General features: G+C 35.9%; 1 protein-coding gene across 3 annotated transcripts in view; it reads left to right on the top strand.

Annotated features, from left to right (window-relative positions):
- The first annotated feature begins 745 nt into the window (after positions 1 to 745).
- The window catches only part of SMC3 (structural maintenance of chromosomes 3), a 28,752-nt gene continuing 8,166 nt past the window's right edge, over positions 746 to 21,331 (top strand). For 2 of the 3 annotated variants that reach the window (XR_002829085.1, XM_006088119.3), the window contains exons 1-19: positions 746 to 917; positions 1,868 to 1,943; positions 4,106 to 4,144; positions 6,142 to 6,209; positions 7,931 to 8,002; positions 8,365 to 8,444; positions 8,703 to 8,781; positions 10,702 to 10,819; positions 11,749 to 11,924; positions 12,428 to 12,508; positions 13,107 to 13,271; positions 13,790 to 13,911; positions 14,900 to 15,113; positions 15,361 to 15,464; positions 15,650 to 15,749; positions 16,103 to 16,263; positions 16,653 to 16,794; positions 17,985 to 18,135; positions 20,442 to 20,594. Coding sequence is in view for 2 of the 3 variants with exons in the window: in XM_006088119.3 (XP_006088181.1) it covers positions 903 to 917; positions 1,868 to 1,943; positions 4,106 to 4,144; positions 6,142 to 6,209; positions 7,931 to 8,002; positions 8,365 to 8,444; positions 8,703 to 8,781; positions 10,702 to 10,819; positions 11,749 to 11,924; positions 12,428 to 12,508; positions 13,107 to 13,271; positions 13,790 to 13,911; positions 14,900 to 15,113; positions 15,361 to 15,464; positions 15,650 to 15,749; positions 16,103 to 16,263; positions 16,653 to 16,794; positions 17,985 to 18,135; positions 20,442 to 20,594 (2,116 nt within the window). In the remaining variant the exon portion in view is untranslated. The remainder of the gene's footprint in view (positions 918 to 1,867; positions 1,944 to 4,105; positions 4,145 to 6,141; positions 6,210 to 7,930; positions 8,003 to 8,364; positions 8,445 to 8,702; positions 8,782 to 10,701; positions 10,820 to 11,748; positions 11,925 to 12,427; positions 12,509 to 13,106; positions 13,272 to 13,789; positions 13,912 to 14,899; positions 15,114 to 15,360; positions 15,465 to 15,649; positions 15,750 to 16,102; positions 16,264 to 16,652; positions 16,795 to 17,984; positions 18,136 to 20,441; positions 20,595 to 21,331) is intronic. The other variant, XM_014455258.2, reaches the window with a different exon arrangement.

Consider the following 21,331-nt stretch of genomic DNA (forward strand, 5'->3'; position numbering starts at 1 on the left):
ATCAGTATATCTTTGAGCTTCACTCAGTATATCTTTGAGATTCATCTATGTCATGGCATCTATCAGTAGTTCATTTCTTTTTATTGTCAATAAAAAGATATACCTCAATTTACTGATTGAGTCATCAGTTGATAGATATTTGGGTTGTTTCCAGTTTGGGACCATTGTAAATAAAAATCATTGAGGACAAGTATGTCCTCATATGTTTATCTTAGGCTTAGATCATAGGATAGATGTATATTTAGTTTTATAAGAAAGTAAAGTGGTTGTATCACATTACATTTCTATCCTAAATGTGAAAGAGTTTCAGTTCGCTGAGAGAGAGAGAGAGAGAGAAAGCAAAGATTCCGCAGGCTGTACCAGAGACCAGCCGCATTCTGTGGATCCAGGGACGACGCAGCCCGCTCCGGTCCGCATTTTTAAACAGCCCGAGACCACGTGACCACCGGCCCGCACAGCTATTGGCTCTCCGACTCCCATACTCGGCTTTGGCGCCCAAGGTTCCCCCTTCTGGACGCAACCATTGGCTCCACGCTCGGAGGGAATACGAGCCAACCTCACGTTCAAGACTTTACTGAATGAAGCTTCCGACTAACCCTCAGCAAAGTTGCAGCTACAGATAGAAATTTAATAATCAAATCCACCTAAGGACGCCGGAGAAGCCTCCTTTTCTACGACAGATAAAGCAGACCTGGCCCGGACTCCCCCTACGCTTTGTTGGGAAAACGAGGGTGGTTCCGTCCGAGGCGCGGACTCCGCCTCCCGGGGCGACGCCATTTTGTTTGGCTGGCAGGACGGACTGGCGCTTAGGGGGAGGGGTCCCGTAGGTGCCTCACCTGACCCCGCGGCCGCGCTCTGTTTCTTCACGGGCGGCCCTTCTCCCCGGTTGGGGTCCCGGAACCATGTACATAAAGCAGGTAAGGCCTGTGCGTCCCTCACACCCCTCACGGGCCCGTGAGGACCGCTCCTGGAGGCGGGGATGTCGCGGCACGACCTGCGGCCTCACCTCTCCCTGCTGAGGGGGACCTGGGTTGGACGGGGTCTGGGGGGCGGAGAGAGGCCCCGCCCCCGGAGCGCGGGGGCCGCTGAGAATCGGGGCGTCCCTGTGCAGCCCGGGCCTCTGTGCGGGGCGCTTGTTGGAAGGAGAAAGGACTTGGGGGAGGCGTGGAGGGGCCGGCGGGGCGGGCCTTGTGGAGAGATCGGGCCTTCCCGGGGGTTGGGGGGTGCGGGAGCGGAGACGGCCGGGGAGCTGCGGGGAGAACTGCGCGCGGGTCATTCGCTGGCGTGTGTGGACATGTGTCTCCCGTCCCGGGGGCGCCCCTGGGGGCACGGGCTGGGTGGGGTGTCAGCTTACCCAGGGGCCTTGCTCCTCCGGGTCTGACAGGAGGAGTCGGAGGGACCTCGTTCTGGCGGGAGGTGTGGCGCCGCCTCATTGTTGACTCCTGTCAAAACGCCTTCCCGCGCCGGAGCCCGCGCGGAGCAGAGCCCGTCCGCGGTCCATGGAGAGCGTCCCTGTTGGCGGCGCTGGGCTCTCAGCACCCCCTTCCCGCGACGTCCCCCTTTGGGGGGCTGTCCCGTGTTCCCCGCGGACTCAGGAGAGCGGGGGCCAGCCTGCCTCCTTGACGCATATTTACCTGAGTGAGCCCTTCAGGTTGGGGCTCCGGCGCCCGTTTACGGGGTGCGTGGTGTCCAGACGCCCCGAGGCGGTTACGAATGAAACCTGAACTCTTCTGAGGAGAAACCGACAGTTTCCTGTCTTAGAGGAGACACCAGAGAGGGCAAGAAGTGCAAAAGAAAACGTTTTTAGAAGTTTGCATTTCTTTGTGTGTGTGTTCTGAAAAAAAAATCCCTTTTATTTATTTACTAGGTTATCATCCAGGGTTTTCGAAGTTACAGAGATCAGACAATTGTAGATCCCTTCAGTTCAAAACATAATGTGATTGGTAAGTGTTCGTGTTTAAATTCTGCCTGTGCCTGGGCTGACGGAGACGAAATTCTCTCTGCGTATACATAACTATGTATTTTTTTTTCCGTGTGAAATAACTTATTTGTCTTCTGTCTGCACCGATGAATTGTTTATTTTACACATTTAAAGAGTTTGAATAAGGCAGTCATACATTATTTGGGTATACTCCCGTGTGTATGTTTGCATAGCTTTAAGTTTATAGTGAACGGCACTAACTTTAGCGTCATTTTGCAGTTAAAATGCTCACTATGGCTTCTTTCAAAGATGACCATGCTTTATTCACAAATGACATTGTTCTCAGATTTCTTGCCTCCCTGTCATAACGTCTGAGGATAGACCACAGAGCTTGGTGGGAAGGTCGTAACTTTGGAGCAAAATTGAATGGGATTCGAATCCCAGTTCTGGCGCGTGTTCTCGGTCGCTCTTGACTCCCCAGGGGCTTGGGTTTTCTCGTTTGTAAAGTGGAGGTAATGACCGATTCATGGGCTGTTGGGGGGATTGAATGAAAGAGCAGCTCTGCAGGAGGATGGAGGGCCATTGGTGATGGCCCTGCAGTCGTCAGTCTCCAGGGCCTTCTGGTGGTGATGCTCATGTGCTCAGAGCCAGCACAAGTGACTTTTGATGTTCTGAGTTTTTAGATGTAAGTTACGTATATCATGGAACTTTACCTCAGACTTCAATGCAAACTTCCTAAGAAAAGGGATATTCTCTTGCATAATCATAGTATACTTAATCCACTCAGTAAACGTAACATCAGTGCAGTCATTTGCTGTTCATTTTCCAGTTAATTGATTGACCCAGAAATGCTCTTTTTGGCATCCCCCCCCCCCCACCACCACCCCCGCCACCCCAGTAAAGGATCTATTTAGGATCAGGCATTGCTTTTAGTTTTCATGTCTCTTTAGGTTCCTTTAAGGTGGATCCTTTCCACAGTGTTTCTTTGTCTTTTATAACATTGTTTTATTAAAATATTGTGTCATCTTCCTTTTACTGATGTTACTTTTGATCACTCAGTCAAGGTAGTGTCTAATTTTTCTACTGTATAGTTAATGTTTTTCCCTTGCAACTAATAAATACTATGGGACTGGGGAGATGCTTTTGTAACATGCAAAGATGGTGATCTTTATAAAAATTTTCCTCTGCATTTTGTGTCCGTTAATAATTCTTTATTCTGATGGTTTCAAATGATTTTTTTCCATTTCCAGCATTCCTTTCACATTTACCATGATCAACTAAGAGTCATTCCTTCTTGGTTGCTTATCTTTTTATTGTCAGTATGAACTCATGGATTATTCCCCCCAGCACTAATGTCTAGTTCTTCTAATTATTATGGTACTCATGTTGTCCTAGATTTAGCTGGTGGAAGCCGCTTCAAGCTGGCCTCTGTGTCTATTATATGCCTCTTTTTAAAAACACTTCATTACTTTCTGGCATAAATGATCCCTTTAGGATTTACTTTGTAGTAAAGTGATAACTTTGAGGCTAAATTGTTCAGCATATTTTGGTCAAGATTAAGAATCTTAATGAAAATGTTTCAAAACAAAACACTCAAATGCATTCATTAAACTTGAAACATTTGATACCCTTTTATGTATAGGATTGCTTATTTCTGAATTCAGATAGAAAAAACAATGCCTTACAGTTGTCTATACTTTTATGAGTATAAAACTACATTAATATATAGGGCTGATATAAATTGTTTAACATGTGAGTAGTTGGAGAATTTGAAATGATTCAAGTATTTTTTAAAATGTAGTAATATGTGAATCTTTACATTATTAAAAAATACTTTATATACAATTAAAATAGAATTACTGTGCATTGTAATGATTATAAATTATAAAAGCCAGGCAGTGTATTTAATTATTTTTATTCTAAACTATTGGGAAAGAGCAAAAATATCAATGATGAAATTATTTTCTTTAAAGAAAAAGATATCTGAAGTCTATATAAAAATTGTACTCATTTGGTGATTAAAGCTGTTTTGTTTATTGATTTCTTTTGTTCACTGTTCTGTTGTATTTAATATATATTAAGATGTTATGCTAGAAACTTGGATTTATAAATTTTCTAGTACCGTAAAGTTTTAATTTTATAGTTTCTTATATAAAATAACATACACTTTTTGAAATTTTATAGTGGGCAGAAATGGATCTGGAAAAAGTAACTTTTTTTATGGTAGGTATTGTTTTTTGCATTCTAAATATATTAAGACCTAGGTATCTTAAGGTAGTTCATTTTGAGATTATGTCTGCATGAAATCCTGGAAATACTTCTTCATACAGGGTTGTAGTTTAGAGAGTTAAGAGTGTAAGGACCTGAGTTCTACTCTATACCTAGTGATTAATGAGCTCTGTGAGACTGGGCAAAACACTTAGCCTCTCAAATTACTCCTTTCACTTTAGGAACAGAGATGTTCACCCTGTCTGCCTTGCATGAGTTGTGTGAATTACAAACTTGCAACCGAGATACCTGCCCTTGACCAGAAATCGAACCTGAGGTTCGACGCTCTAACCACTGAGCAAACCAGCCGGGGCTCTAAACCAATTATTATTATAAAGGATGGAGGGGTGTAAAAACTTTGTTAAATCAACAGATTATTATCAATTTGCAGATAGTAAATAGGACTTTGAAAATTATCTTTAAAGATAAAATGCATTTAAGTATACTAATGCCTCTGTCAGCAAATCCTCTGGGCAGAAAAAATCATGTTAACAGAATTAGACTATATAAGGAGTGGGAAAATTTTTGAACCTCTTAGTTGGGTAGTATTTGAGGAAAAGGGCAGTTTAGAAAAGCAAAAGTTCTGTCCTGTCTGCTTGTAAAGCTAAAAGGTATTACTCTATATCCTATCAGTGTAGTAATTTGGGGATGGTAAGAGAGTGGCTTGGAGTGGAAATGAGTATTTCATAATCTCCTCGGGAATGAGGGCAATTTAAATTCATTTTCCTTCCACCCCCCAACCCCCAAGGTGATTATAAAAGACAGCCAGTCCTCACCTTCACCCCCATTCATGCATACACACACACTGTCAAAGGTTTTTTGGGTGGACTTGGAACAGAACAACTGGGTAAAGAGTTCCATTTCTAGATCAGGGTGGTCCATTTAAGTGCTCTACATGGAAGTAGGAGTGACTCCTAGTCGAAGCAGTTGAGTAGAAGGTGGGAATCTGAAACATTTCCCTATATATATTTTTAAATTTTTATCTTATTTTTTTAAAATATTTTTTTATTGCTTTCAGAGAGGACGGGAGAAGAGAGAGAAATAGAAATGTCAGTGATGAGAGAGCATTATTGATGGGCTGCCTCCTACACGCCCCCTTCTAGGGATTGAGCCCACAACCCAGGCATGTGCTCTGACCGGGAATTGAACCGTGACCTCCTGGTTCATAGGTTCACCACGTTCAACCACTGAGCACACCAGCTAGGCAACCTTTTGGTGCACTGGACCACACCCAGCTAACTGAGCCACACCATCCAGGGCATTTCCCTATATTTTTACTTAGATCTATTTCTTTTGACAAAGTATCCAATTAAGGATATTGTAGGAATGTATTCTAATTTGTTAATAAATAATATGTAACATTTATATCTAGTGGCTAAAAGCAAATATAATGTTAACCTAACAAGTCAGTGAGTACTTTAAGAAGAAGTAGACCTTAGTTCTGCTTGTCTCTTCCGTTACCTTTGTATTTTCTTTTTACTTTATTGCCTTAAATGTTTCAGTGAACACTTTAAAAAATATATTTTATTGATGTCAGAGAAGGGAGAAGGAGAGAGAGATAGAAACATCAGTGATGAGAGAGAGAGTCATTGGTCGACTGCCTCCTGCACACCCCACACTGGGGTTTGAGTCCACAACCCTGGGCTTGTGTCCTGACCAGGAATCGAACTGTGACCCCCTGGTTCATAGGTCAACGCTCAACCACTGAGCCATGCCAACCAGGCTCAGTGAAAACTTAATAGTTTTCTTATATCATCATCTTCTAGCTATTAGTCTGAAATACAGGCAAATTATCTGCATTTTTTTTTGTTTTGTTTATATGAAGTAGGTAATCTACTTTATCTGCATTATTCATTACCTGCTACACTATATTCTATGAAGATAGGGGAAATTATTTGTAAGGCATAAATTCATTTTAGACTGTACTAATTGTTATGTTTTTGTTTTTCTAGCAATTCAATTTGTTCTCAGTGATGAGTTTAGTCATCTTCGTCCGGAACAGCGATTGGCTTTATTGCATGTGAGTGAGGCTGCTTTAAGACATTATTGATATTACAGTTAACCCTTGAACAACTCAAGGGGTAGTAACATCTACTGCCTTTAGTAGAAAATCTGCATGTAACTACAGCCAGCTCTCCAAATATGCAGAGTTCCAATCACAGAGTTCCAATCACCAGTGGATCCTTGAACAACATGTGCAGATCAGTTTAAAAAACCTGCATAGGTCAACAGTTCAAACCCACATTATTTAAGGGTCAGCTGTACATATATATTTTTTTATTTATTTACTTTAATTCTCCCCTGAGGATATGTTTCTACTGATTTTAGAGAGAGAGAAACATAGATTAGCTGCCTCTCAAATGAATATGCCCTGTCTAGGGATCGAACCTGCAACCTTTTGGTGCATGGGATGACGCTCCAACCAACTGAGCCCCAACAGCCAAGGCAACAGTATATATATTTTAAAATACATTGTCAATCCTGATAAATTACTTGTTCAAGTTTCAGATCCTTTGTGAATATGATATAGCCTCTTATTCTGCTGTAAAATTTAATCTGTTATGTTAATGTAGGATAAAGCTTTAATTTTTATCTAATGATAAGAAAATTGTAGGATTTGTCTATAGATGGATATGTCTTCCATATAAATATAAATTCTTTATTAAGGATGTTGTCTGGTAAAGCTGGAGAAGGTTTGCCGAGGAGAAAGAAGAGTTTGATATTGGGGATTAGGAACTTTGAGACTCAGAACCAAAAGTTAAATGGGAACATATAGAAGCAACCATTGCAAAATAAGCAGCATAAAGTTGCTACTGTTTTTAGCCATATAAATGTTAACATTTTCCAACATGAAAGAAGTATGTGTAAAGAAAATTATTAAAATTTTTCATTAGAGTTTTATGAATAATGAACTAAAGTAGTTTTAGGATAAAAATTATAAAAGACTATTATAAAATAATATAATTTATATTTCTAGTTTGAATAAGGCTTATAATTAATTTAAGGACCAGAAAGCAAGATTCCTCCATATATCTCAATAATGTCTGTCCCACCTAGGAAGTGTTTTTTTGTTTGTTTTTTGTTTTAAATATCTCTCTACCCTACTCCCCAAATTTGAATTTTTGGCTCAGTAATCAGGACTAATTCCTTATAGAAAAATCTCTGTTTAAGTTTCTCAGATTGGCATTAAAAGAATCATCTTTTTAGATATTCTCCATTGTGTTGAATCACTACATGATACCAGTGTCCAGAATCTGGAAATTACCTGGACTTGGTTATGTAAGTGGTTGGACCATAAATTGGTTTAAATGTGACACATGTTAAATGCGTTTTCTTAGCAGATTTAAAACATAGACTATCTCAAATGTTTAAAAAACAGAGTTTCAATAGTTCTATGATTTGTTAGGGTTCATTTCCAGCATTAAGATGAGTCTGTAAAAGAAAAGCCTCAGAAGTGTTTTAGATATTATCATGTAGGTAGAACTTAGTGTCTATGGGGTCTTGTGCTCTAATGAGGACCTAACTTTAACATCTTTTGTATTCTCATTCAGAATCAAAAGCCTTTGGTTAAAAAATATTACTATCCTAATCCAGTATCTTTGCTATTTTGGCAAGAGAGATATTTACTAGTCTGGTAGAAATTTTTCTCCATTGAATCAGGCTTGTTACCATGCACTAAACTTGAAATGTGTTTAAAGTATTTGAAAATACCACAAATTTAAAATTTATCTCATATTTTAGGAGGGTACAGGTCCTCGTGTTATTTCTGCTTTTGTGGAGATTATTTTTGACAATTCAGACAACCGGTTGCCAGTGAGTAACTGCTTTTTCTTTTTATTAATGTTGAGAATTTTATTGTTGCAGCTGATTTTTTAATGCTTTAAAACATTTATTTATAGCTTTATGTAAGCTATTATAATTTAGTTTATGCCGGAGTTACTATTCAGTTTACATACTAACTTTGTTTTAAAATTATAATGAACATTCTTGTAAATAAGTGGGAATGTTCAAGCTGTTATAAAAAAATGTCTTTATCGTAAGAATTGAGTATTCATAGCATACCTGTAGTGAGATTGAAATGTCAAAATAATTGTTAGGTTTAGGGACACTAAAATGACCTTTAAAATTTTTTACTTTTACTATTTAACTCTGGGCTTTCACTTTTTTCTTCTTAGATTGATAAAGAGGAAGTTTCACTTCGAAGAGTTATTGGTGCCAAAAAGGATCAATATTTCTTAGACAAGAAAATGGTCACGTAAGCATTTTTCTTCACATTTGTAATTTCTTTACAACAGAGTGAAAGTATTTTTTTACTTGTCTAATATAAGAGGTATATTTATTTATGTTCAACAAATCAGTATTTAGAGCATGAACATAAGAGTCTGAAGATGCTCTGAGGCTAATACAACAGATGGTTTAATAACTGTTCTGTACTCCCTCATGCCCCTTAACCTAAAAGTTAGTGTACTTATTTTTTGGTCATTTATCTGAAATTTTCAATCTTTATCAACAGGAAAAATGATGTGATGAATCTCCTTGAAAGTGCTGGTTTTTCTCGAAGTAATCCTTATTATATTGTTAAACAAGGAAAGGTAAAAAAATTGTATGTCCTTTTTAAATAGAACTTGGTTTTTGAGTATATTCAATGAATGATGATTTGGTTTATTGTAGTGGTTAAGTTGAAGCGAAAATATACCTTATGTCTTGTTTACATTGATTTATTTTGTATTGAAGTTAGTATTACCTTTTATGTGGCTATAAAATACAAAGTAGATCCATTGCATAATGGGATGGGAAGTATTTCAGTAGAGGTTAAATGGATCATCTTTCCTTAGTGACCTGTATTACTTTCTAAGGTACATTACACTGGAAGACATGTAGGTTTTTGGAAATCTTTTAAAATCATAAATTATGAATATTGTGGAAATTCTGTAAAAATCACATTTGAAAATATTACTTTCTAAAAGTATATCACAAAATTAAAATGCTAAAAAGCTTACATTGCTAGAATTCACCATAATGATACATATTATTTTCCTTATAGAGATTATATTCATTATAGTTTTTAGTTTCTATATACTTGAGCTGATTGTTCTATGATTTCCTAATATACTTTAAACTATATCTAAGATAATTAATTTTTCTTAGGACGTACCTGCAATGTCCTGAAGTTTTCTGTAATGTTTGCTTGGACTAGGGGGAAGTTCTTAACAAATGTCCACTGCTCGTATATTGAAGGCTTTTTTAGATTTGTGTTGGAAAGTTAGCATTCAGAAGTGATTAGGAAGGGTATGGTGTTTCCCTTTTGGGAAATGTGATACCAGAAGAACAGGTTTTTTAAAAGATGGTTTATAAGAAATTTTTTAAAAAGGAGGCTGGTTTGAAATAGCAATTATCTGAGTCTTCCCTTCACACATACAACATGGGTCTCTTTACATTATTTTAATTTCTGCTCATGTGTGATTTCATATGACCCATCTGTGACTACTTCATCTACAAAAGCATTGCCTTCACTCCTACTCTATATGCTTTATTTCTTTATTCTGTTTTGTTTTTCTTCATAGCAGTTGTGTTATACTGTGACGGTATGCTTATTTCCTCTTTTTCCACTAGAGTAAGTTTCATGAGGGCAAGACCTTTTCTGTTATGTTCACTGTTTTCTTTCCCAGTGCCCAGCAGAGTGGCATGTATGTTGTAATGATTCATTAAATATGTTTTAAGTGAGTAAATTTAGTGAATGAACAAGCTTAATTGGGGTACCTAAAGAGAAGGACTTGAAGGGTGATTTTTTTGTTGCATATACTTTTGTTGTGTATACTTTTGACAGACCATTTTTTCTTATCTCAGAGCTGATTCTCTTTTATGTAATAGTGTTAAAGTAACTGTCATTTGAATTTTTAATGCAGTGATAGCATTTTTTACCTTTAGCACTTAATTTTATTTTAAAGAATATGTGAAACTCATGCTTGTTATATAAAGTTTCATGGTAATTAGGTTTTATCACTCTTTGTCATGTATTTTCTTTGACATATATTTGTGAGATACTAAAGATGTTTTTACTTACTTTATTTAATACACCCTACCCCTGTGAGACAGTTATTTTAATCTATATTTTAAGAATACCATTTTTGTTATACTTTTAATAGTATCATTATAGCTTTAAAAAAATGCATAGTAAGTTATGGTTTCCCCTCTTAAAAATACTTTGTTCCTTTAGAATGAGTCTCATCTTTTATACCTTATCAAATTGACTAAGAAAAAGAGATGGTGGGATATTCCTCTGTCATTTGTAATTTGGAGGGTTTTATCATAAATTAGACTTATGAATATATATATCTTGGATTTTTTTTGGGTAAATTTCACTTAAGTAAAAGGAAATACAGGTATATAGGTATACTTATGTACTGTACAGATTATATTAGTGAACTCAACTTATGTGAATACCCATTCAACGTAGAGTTCTTAAAGAGCAGTCTGTAGTGCTGTAATAATTATTTTTCCAAAATTTTTAGATCAACCAAATGGCAACAGCACCAGATTCTCAGAGACTAAAACTATTAAGAGAAGTAGCTGGTACTAGAGTATATGATGAACGAAAAGAAGAAAGTATTTCTTTAATGAAAGAAACAGGTAAAAGAAATGTGATTGTACCTTATTTCTATTTGTTGTGAATTACTTTTCATTGTATTGTAATGGAAAGGAGTTCTGTCTAGCTCAGGAGTATATTGTATGTTACTTTGCCTATATGTTGAATGGAGAGAATATTAGTTTTAAGCAATTTAAGGTTTGAGATTTCCAATTGATTTCTTTGAATAAAGAATTGTTACTGTGAAATAGTAATGCCCTTTTAGATCAACTACTTTGTGCCTCTAATGTCCTCATCATTCTGTGTGAGATAACAAATTTGGATGTATTCCTTTAAAAAAAAAAAAGGGTTCAGGAGCAAGTAAATGTAAAACTTCGAATTTAGACTCATCATTAGTGCATTTATTGTGGAAACCCACTTTGCTCTTCAAGTGCTCTGTCCTGTCATAGCTTAGAGTCAGACAGTCCTGGATTCAAAATCTAACTAATAATTAACTGACACTGTAACTTTAGACTTGATCTCTCTAGTTCAAAGCTTCCCTATCTGTAAAATCCTTTTTCATGTTTTATAGTGGTGACTAGAGGAACAAAGTAGCACAGTTGGAATATAATAGGCATACAGTATGTAGCAGTTAATAGGTAATGCTATAATTGTAAAATTGGGAATCAGTGACACCAATGATATTAGTAGGGTTTTGTGTTTTTTAATGTTAAGCTTTTAAAGGAAGCTTAAACTGAGATCCTTACCACATGTATATGAGAATCAGTGTCACCATGTGGAAGTTTGTTCTCTGTTGCTTTTCATAATAAAGCATCATAATTGCCATTTTATTATCTTAGATTTGGTTATCCCATAATAGCAAAGAAATAATGCTGTAGTTCTTAAGATTAAGTTTAACTCATGGTATATTTGAGAAGAGATATTACATAAAAATGTATTGAACTCCTTCATCCCCCCCCCTTTTTTTTTGAAGAGGGCAAGCGGGAGAAAATCAATGAGTTGTTAAAATACATTGAAGAGAGATTACATACCTTAGAGGAAGAAAAGGAAGAACTAGCTCAGTATCAGAAGTGGGATAAAATGAGACGAGCCCTGGAATATACCATTTACAATCAGGAACTTAATGAGACTCGTGCTAAACTTGATGAGGTAAAATATTTACCTTTGCCACTTAAATTCAGATTAATTTTTATTACTATGAATGTGTTAAACTCATGCTATATTTATACTTTTCAATGATTTTTAAATAGAAAATTAAATTTGAAAACCCCTTAATTTATTAGTTAGCAAATTTGTTCTTTCGGTCTATTCTAAGAAAAATGTGTAGGCCCATGTTGGCCTTGCTGTATATCTGAAATATAATCAGGTGGGGTCTCAGACTAAGATGAGAGGGAGCCACCTTTTAAAGTTTTATGAATTTTTTTTCTTAGCTTTTAAAAATGTATTTTGTAATTACTATTGCTGACATTTTGTACAAAAATTTGTTTTAGGGAATTTTCTATTTAAAGAAAACCACTAAGTTTTCTGATAAAATTTTTTTAATGTAAATGATAATTTTAGCAGGTATCTAAAAATTTAACTAGGTATTTTAAAAAATTAAACAAATACAAGATGAGTTAGAAATAATAGCTTGGTTTTGTTGTTGTTTTTAGCTTTCTGCTAAGCGAGAAACTAGTGGAGAAAAATCCAGACAATTAAGAGATGCCCAGCAGGATGCAAGAGATAAAATGGAGGTAAGATTACAAACTACACCTAGGCTATTTTTTTTTTTTTTTTTTACCACAGTAGGACCTTTGTACCAGAATTGGGAATGATAACTTTAAGTGGGGTGTCACTGGGATTGAGTATTGGAAACACAGAGTACTGGAAGGGTAAATGAAAGGGAAAAAAAACGGACAAAACTAATCGTATTAATAAAAGGCTAATATGCAAATTGACCGAATGGTGGAACCACCAGTCGCTATGATGCGCACTGACCACCAGGGGGCAGGTGCTCAACAAAGGAGCTGCCCCCTGGTGGTCAGTGCACTCCACAGGGGGAGCACCGCTGAGCCCAGCTCACGGCTGGTGAGCACAGTGGCAGTGGCGGGAGCCTCTCCCACCTCTGTGGTAGCGCTGAGGATGTCCGACTGATGGCTTAGGCCTGCTCTCCTTGGGCCAAAGCCGTCAGTTGGACATCCCCCCTAGGGCTCCTAGACTGCGAGGGGGTGCAGGCGGAGCTGAGAGACACCCCCCCCCCCCATGTATGTCGTGCACCAGGCCTCTAGTGGTGTAATTCTGCTGTTGTACTTTTAATTGCCTGACTCATTTCTATTTGAAACTTTTGAATAGGACATTGAACGCCAAGTTAGAGAACTGAAAACAAAAATTTCAGCTATGAAAGAAGAAAAGGAGCAGCTCAGTGCTGAAAGACAAGAACAAATTAAGCAGAGGACTAAGTTGGAGCTTAAAGCAAAGGATTTACAAGATGAATTGGCAGGCAATAGTGAACAAAGGGTAAGTCAAAATGCTAAAAATGAAAGACATAAATATTCAGATGAGGAGGACTAAGAGTCCTTTCTGTGATGGGTGCATGCTTGAAATTTTGTAAAAGATTTGGCACATTAAAATAATTTGCACTCAACATAGCAACTCATTACTATTTCTTTGTTTCTTACATTTAAAAATTAGTTTTGTGCCCTAGCTGGTTTGGCTCAGCGGATAGAGCGTCGGCCTGCGGACTCAAGGGTCCGAGGTTCGATTCCGGCCAAGGGCATGTACCTGGGTTGCGGGCACATCCCCAGTAGGGGGCGTGCAGGAGGCAGCTGAATCAATGTTTCTCTCTCATCGATGTTTCTAACTCTCTATTCTTCTCCCTCTCTCTTCCTCTCTGTAAAAAATCAATAAAATACATTAAAAAAAATTAGTTTTGTGTTGCAGGATCAGTTTTCTCATGAGAAAACATTTTATGTTAGACATATAAGTTAAAGATTTTTAAGCAGATTGCATTTTTACTTATCTTACTTTATTTACAGAAACGCTTGTTAAAGGAGAGGCAAAAGCTGCTTGAAAAAATAGAAGAAAAACAGAAAGAACTGGCAGAAACAGAACCCAAATTCAACAGTGTAAAAGAAAAAGAAGAGCGAGGAATTGCTAGGTTTGGGATTTTTTTCACCACCACTTTTAACTTTCTGCATAGGTTTTCTATAGAACCTAAATAGTCATGGGTTTAGAAGGCACAGAATTAAAGGCAAAAGTTAAATGCCCATTACAGAGTAATAGCCAATGTTAAACAAATACTGTGGGCCAAGCATTATTGTGCATATATTGTCTACATTCTTTCTACTCAAAGGCCCTAAGAGAACCACATTATCCCCACTTCATATGAGACAAACTTGAATCTCGAGTAGGTTAAGTAACATGTCTAAAATAACATAGCTAGATGTTGGATCTTTTTAAATAATTTGTGTTTGTTTTTTTCACCAAATGACATGTTACTTCACGTTTTATTCTGCCACTTTTTTTTTAGTCAATGCTGTTTTAACAGCTAGACATTTTAGTATGTATTTGTAGATTGGACTTGCCAGTGTTTGCTGATTTTATGATTTAGTGCATTATCATGTTTATATGCCATTTATATTTCATTTTAGTGAATTGCACTTTTAAAAAATTTTCTTTTGTATCGGATTGCTTTATGTAATATAGGCATTAATATTTATTTTATGTGGTTTGAATGTTTTCTCTTGCCTTTTAACCTTTATAGTATCTTTAGTTGTAAGGAGTTTAACTGTTTATATAATTAAATATAGTTGGAGCATTTTTGAAAATTCCTGAGAATGGGTTACTAGAATTCTAGATTTACCGACTATCGCAAACCTAGAGTGAAGACATTTTCTATCTGAAATTCTTAAAGTATGGACTGTTTTACCTGACTTAAAATGTGATTTTGAAGTAAATTTATTATTTTATAGTACTAGCCCAAGGAGCTCTCTCTATCAGGTAACAGTTGCTTTTTATACTTAATACCTTTTTTAATGGAATTTTTAGATGGCTATTTTCTCTATGTACTCTTGATGTATTGATTGCAATTAAACTTGTTTATTTCCTGTTCTGTTTTTCAATCCATTCTCTTTTGTCTTGTGTAGATTGGCCCAAGCTACCCAGGAAAGAACGGATCTTTATGCAAAGCAGGGTCGAGGAAGCCAGTTTACATCAAAAGAAGAAAGAGATAAGTGGATTAAAAAGGAACTCAAGTCTTTAGATCAAGCTATTAATGATAAGAAAAGACAGATTGCTGCTATACATAAGGATTTGGAGGACACTGAGGCAAATAAAGAGAAAAATTTGGAGCAGTATAATGTAAGAACTTCTACAGTTATTTTGTAAAAATCTTTCCAAAGAGATAAATGTATAGTTTTACCTATTTAAGTTTTATTTTTAACAGTTGCCATGTTACTTTTAAAATACATAAGACAGGCACTAATTTTAAAAAGACCAGCACAATTTAATATTATACATATGGTAGTTTTTTGTTTTTATTGATTTTTTTAGAGAGGAAGGGAGAAATAAATTGGATTTTAAATTTGAATTATTTTTATTTCCATAGAAACTGGATCAGGACCTTAATGAAGTCAAAGCTCGAGTAGAAGAACTGGACAGAAAATACTATGAAGTAAAAAATAAGAAAGATGAATTACAAAGTGAAAGAAAGTTAGTATAGACTAAAATATGTCAATTTTTTGGAGGAATGCTAACTAGCTGACTATTAAATGGTCTTTAAATTACAAATTATTCAAATACGTTTGATTTCATTATTTTACTCTAAATTTTGTATACTGTTAGTGCGCCTTATTAATGCTTTTGAAATTAAAGACAGTCTAATTTTTATTGGTTAGTTACTTGTGGAGAGAGGAGAATGCAGAACAGCAAGCACTTGCTGCTAAAAGAGAAGATCTTGAAAAGAAACAGCAACTTCTTAGAGCGGCAACAGGAAAGGTGAGCGGATTCTTTTCATTTCCTCAGTTTACATTGAGTCAGTTGCTATCACACGAAAATTAGCTTTCAAGCTGTAGGTCATTGGTTCCAGGCAATAAATAAGAGTAGAGTGCAAATCACTTGTCTTATAAATATGAAATTATGGGTATTGTTTAAGCATGCTATTAATGATAGTACTTTTAATAATATAAGATAGTGCATGTAGTTGCCATATTTCCAAGGGGCATGTGTTGTTGGAGAGGGTGTTTTTACTTGAATCTCTGGCATATTTTTTAATATGGAGATATGGGTTTATTTTTTACCAGCAAGAGTGCCATTGGTAAATTATTTTAATATTTTTCACTTCTAAACAGGCCATTTTAAATGGAATAGACAGCATAAACAAAGTGCTAGACCACTTTCGTCGAAAAGGAATAAATCAGCATGTTCAAAATGGCTATCATGGCATAGTGATGAATAACTTTGAGTGTGAGCCTGCTTTCTACACATGTGTGGAAGTCACTGCTGGAAACAGGTGAGATTATTTGCTTGATATCTTGAGTTTTTAAAGGAAAGAGGAAATAAAGAGTAAGAAACAACTTTTTGTAGTTTTAGTACAAAATGTCTCCCATTATCTTTTTCCCCCCCATTATCTTCTTGTATCCTCACTTACTTACTTAATTTTCTAATTAAATGTGTAGGTGCCAAGTGTTTGTTTCTATTTATAGAAGCTAGAACTTTCCCCTTTTGGGGCTTTTCCTTAAAGTGGTAACAATTTGATTTTTCTTAGTAGTTCTTCTCTCCACCCACATATAAATTGGATTGCATAGAAAGGAAGTGAATAGTTTAAATGTTTATAACACTTTAAAGTCTAGTGATTAAAAAATGTCTAACAATAAAAATGTGTTTTCTGTTTACATGTAGGTTATTTTATCATATTGTTGATTCAGATGAAGTCAGCACGAAGATTTTGATGGAGTTTAATAAAATGAATCTTCCTGGGGAGGTCACTTTTCTGCCTCTTAATAAGTTAGATGTAAGGGATACTGCCTATCCTGAAACCAATGTGAGTTGGCCTGTTAAGGTCTTTCTTTCTTTCAATAAATTACTTTTCCTCATGTTCAATCCATGCTTAGTGCACAGGCACTTTACATTAGAATCCACATGGTCTGTGAAATAAATACGCCTTTTTCCCCATAGAGCACAGTCACAACATGAAACAAATCGTTGGAAACGGTGCAAAGTATTAAAATACAGAAATGGAGGATACTTTGAGAATGTATTCTAGGGAAACAAAATTAAGGTTAGGTAGTTGGAGAATTCCCTGAGGAACTGTCATTTAAAATGAGTAATAAGTTTTTCAAATACACTGTTTAAAATGACTTATAAATTAAATTTAAAACATCTAGCAAGATGATAGGCCTGAAAGTGTAATGTTGCTTTTGTTACTAGCTGGTATATTTTTGGAAAGTTCTTTGAGGTATTTGCTTTCAGAATGTTCATGGTAGTAGCAACTATTTTATTATCCTCTAAGGTTAGAGCTGAAACCTTATGAGAAAGATCAACAATTTCAGAGGAACAGTGAGAATCTTATAAGCTACTCAAAGGGCCCAGCTTTTTCTTTTAAATCTATAAATTATATTTGAATTTTGGGGAGGAGAAATTGAGTCACAAATGTTACCTGTGAATGAAGCAAGACAAGAATGCATGTAGTGTGCTTCCCTTTACATTACCTAAACAAAACAGCTGTCACTGTTCTGTAAAGAAGGCCCTCTCCTTTTATTCTTATTTTATCCAAAAACAATATTTTTCTGACTAAAATAGATATAAAATAAAATTAAAACATTTTGAGGAAACACTATTAGTTTACATTTATTTTGCCTTTTTATGTGACAGATGCTATCCTGTTTCACATATATTAATTTGTCTAGTTTTAGTAACTTTATGAGAAAGATACTGTTATTGCAATTGTTTAAATGAAAAAACTGTTATATAGAGAAGTTAGGCAGCTTGTTTACTAAGCTCTTTATCACTGCTCTACTATTGAAAACCTAGATGATTAAATGGGCACTATTTCCAGGATATTTTAGCAGAATGATTTTTCTAACTTCTTCAGTATAAAAACCTATAGTTTTGAAATATAAAGGCATTTGTGTTTATTTCTGTTTCATAAAGATGTAATTAATAATTCTGCTAACATGTTTTAATTAACTGTGTTGTGATCTCTCTGTTTTCTAACAAAATATTCATTTTTAGGATGCTATTCCTATGATAAGTAAATTGAGGTACAATCCCAGATTTGACAAAGCCTTCAAACATGTGTTTGGAAAAACACTGATTTGTCGTAGCATGGAAGTTTCAACCCAGTTGGCCCGTGCCTTCACTATGGACTGCATTACCCTGGAAGGTTTGTAATGGGATTTATTTCCCATTTAAGTTTTAAGAGTATTTAAAAATTTATGTCCAATTCTTATTTTTTAAATAGTTTGTTTATTTAAGTCAGAATCCAAACAGGATCCACACTTTATATTTAGTTGATGTCTGTTAAGTATAATCATTTGGTCTATAATAGAGGTTCTTAACCTTTTTTGCACCATGGATTCTTTTGGCTCTTTGATGAATGAAGCCTAAGGATCCTTTTTCAATGTTTTTAAACATTGATCATAAAAAAACATAAATTATATTGGCACATTGGCATGGTTATCACAACATTTAAAAAAATATGACATAGTAATTCTTAAGTATTCATAAACAAGATTTAGCAGTGGGTCTAATCTATATATATGTAAAAGCCTAAGCAACCATTACAATGGAACGACCAGTCGCTGTGACTTGCACTAACCACCAGGGGGCAGACGCTCATCGCAGGAGCTGCCCCCTGGTGGTCAGTGCATTCCCACAGCAAACCTCCTGCACTTGGCCTGTGGCATTGGCGTCTGGCGTTCATCCCTTCTGCCCGGCCTGGTGACTGTTGCCTCCTCTCCCAACCCTGCAGGGGCCTTCAGGCCCCGGGCTGGGACGGGAACTGGGGGTGGGTGGCAGCAGATGTGGCCCCTCTCCCAGAGGGTCCAAGGGCTGGTGGCCAGCCTCCCAGGCCCTGTCCCCCTCCCTCATCCTACCCCCACCCCTATCCCCAGCCGGCAGGCCCTGCTGATTGCTGGCCAGGCCTAGGGACCCCACCCGTGCATGAATTTGTGCACCAGGCCTCTAGTAAGTCATAATTTTGAATCACTGCTGCATGTAAACAATATTTTGAGATTTGTGACAAGTGTTATCTGATAGAAAATATCTTATTTTTCTTGATAACAGTCACAAGTACTGATAATAGTACTGTGGTTCTTGTCTCATTCATTATAGAAGGAATTACTAAATTTCATTTGAGATTAACATAAAAATAAAGTTATAAATTTTTTCCCACTCAAGTCAAGGATCTCCTAAATTTTATCTGTGGAATCCAGGTTAAGAACCTCTTATACATAGGTTCACTTGCCTTCATTTTTTTCCCCTTCTCTTTATAATACTTATCTGTTGATGAAAGAAGGTAAACCACCCTCCAGCTTTGTCTCTATAGATGTAAAAATGTTGTTTTGAACCATCTGAGAATAAGTTTTAAAATAATGACACTTGATCTCTAAAAATTAAAGTATGTATCTCCTAAGAATAGGAGATTCTCCTTTATAACTATAATATCATTGCTACACCTAAGAAATTTAATATTAACTTTATAAAATCTAAAAAGGGTCTACATTCAAATTTTCTCAATTGCCTCAAAATAAAAAAATTCTTTTAAAATTAAAGTATAGTTGACATGCAATATTATATTAGTTTCAGGTATACAACATAGTGATTTGACATTTATATATCTTATGAAGTGATTACCACATTCAAATTATTTTTCTATCCAGGATGCAGGCAATGTCTTCTCTTTAGTTTCTTTTAATGTAGGACAGTTTCTCCTGTTTCTTCCTACCCACAGAAATAGACTTTCTCAAAAAATGTCCATTCTCTGGATTTGTCTTCTTGCTTCCTTATCATTAGATTCGGGTTAAAAATTCTTGGCATAGTGATATGTACATATAGTATCACATAATGTGTCCCACTGTTGGTGATGCTAAGTTTGACCACTAGCAAAGTACCTTTTCCCTTTTTAAATCAATAAATGATATGTGGGATTGTCCTTTAAGAATACTGACTATCATGTTCCCCCACAACTTTTTTAGCATCCTTTGCTGATCCTTGTCTGACTCATTTAATATACTAGGGGTTTCAGAATGGTTATTCTTTTATTGCTTCTATATTTATTAGCTGTCACTGTTCTGTAAAGAAAGCCCTCTCCTTTTATTCTTATTTTTAAAGTATCACTATGATTAATGGATTCTTTTCTTATTCCATGTGTTACTACATTGTCACTTATTTTTTATCAAATTTTCCCAAATATGGCCAGTGGGAATTCCAAGCTAGTTCTATGTCCTGTTCACATGTCTCCATTAGTCTTTAGCACTTCTTTTCTAGCAGAGGTTTGGGCTCACCTAAAAGGCACATTTTTTAAAATGCATATTTTAATATTGGAAAGCAAATTTTTTTCAGAGTAACTTAAATTCTTTTTAATTCTCATTAAATAGATAAAATCTTTAGTTGTTTGATTGTAAGTCAGTATATCATTGAGTAAACTTGTTATAAAGAATTACTACCTTTCTTATGTTTTATTTATAGGTGACCAAGTTAGTCATCGGGGTGCTCTAACTGGAGGTTATTATGACACAAGGAAATCTAGACTTGAATTACAAAAAGATGTTAGAAAAGCGGAAGAAGAACTAGGTGAGCTTGAAGCAAAACTCAATGAAAACCTGCGCAGAAATATTGAAAATATCTTTTTGTCTTGTGCTACTGTAGAGAAAGAACTGCATTTTGGTTAGACTATATAATCTTTTGCATGTTAGGTGTGTCTTCTCATATATACAGTGGGAAAAAATTCCATGTGTTTTACTTTGACTTTTATTTAAGCACAGAAGCTTATATTTATCTAACTTCTGAAAGCAGTAAAAACTATTTTAGCATTGATCCTTTACTTTGCTGATAAATAGCTAATAGTGAGTCTACTTCTGAGTGAAAGAACTCAAGAAACACTAAAATTTAAGGTTATAAGGTAACTGAAGAGGATTAGTCAGAAAATTGTAGAAGGAAAACCAGGATAGTGTTTCATGGAAGAAGGAGGGGAGGTAATTAGAAATACTACATTCTTCATAGAAATTAAATATATAAGGTTGAAAAACGTCCATTAGATTTTATCATCTTGTGGTCATTTGACTGAGATTTAGTAGGGTGGAGGAAATGGCTGTCAAAATCCATAAAAATGGTGTTCCATTAAGAGTGGCTAATTCAGCCCTTGTTTCACTGTCCTCAGCTTTAATAAAGGTACTCTCAAAATCACACACACATAAAAAAGAATGGCTAGTATAGCTTACAACTGAAATAGTGTGCCTGTTCATTTTCTTAAAACAGCCATGGTTTAAGGCAAAAGTGCTTTATGTGCACTTCACATTATGTCACACAATACTAAAAATACAGATACTCGAGCAGCAAAAATAATCATTTTTACTGCT

Source organism: Myotis lucifugus, unplaced genomic scaffold, assembly GCF_000147115.1.
Source record: "Myotis lucifugus unplaced genomic scaffold, Myoluc2.0 scaffold_44, whole genome shotgun sequence".
Taxonomy (NCBI): domain Eukaryota; kingdom Metazoa; phylum Chordata; class Mammalia; order Chiroptera; family Vespertilionidae; genus Myotis; species Myotis lucifugus.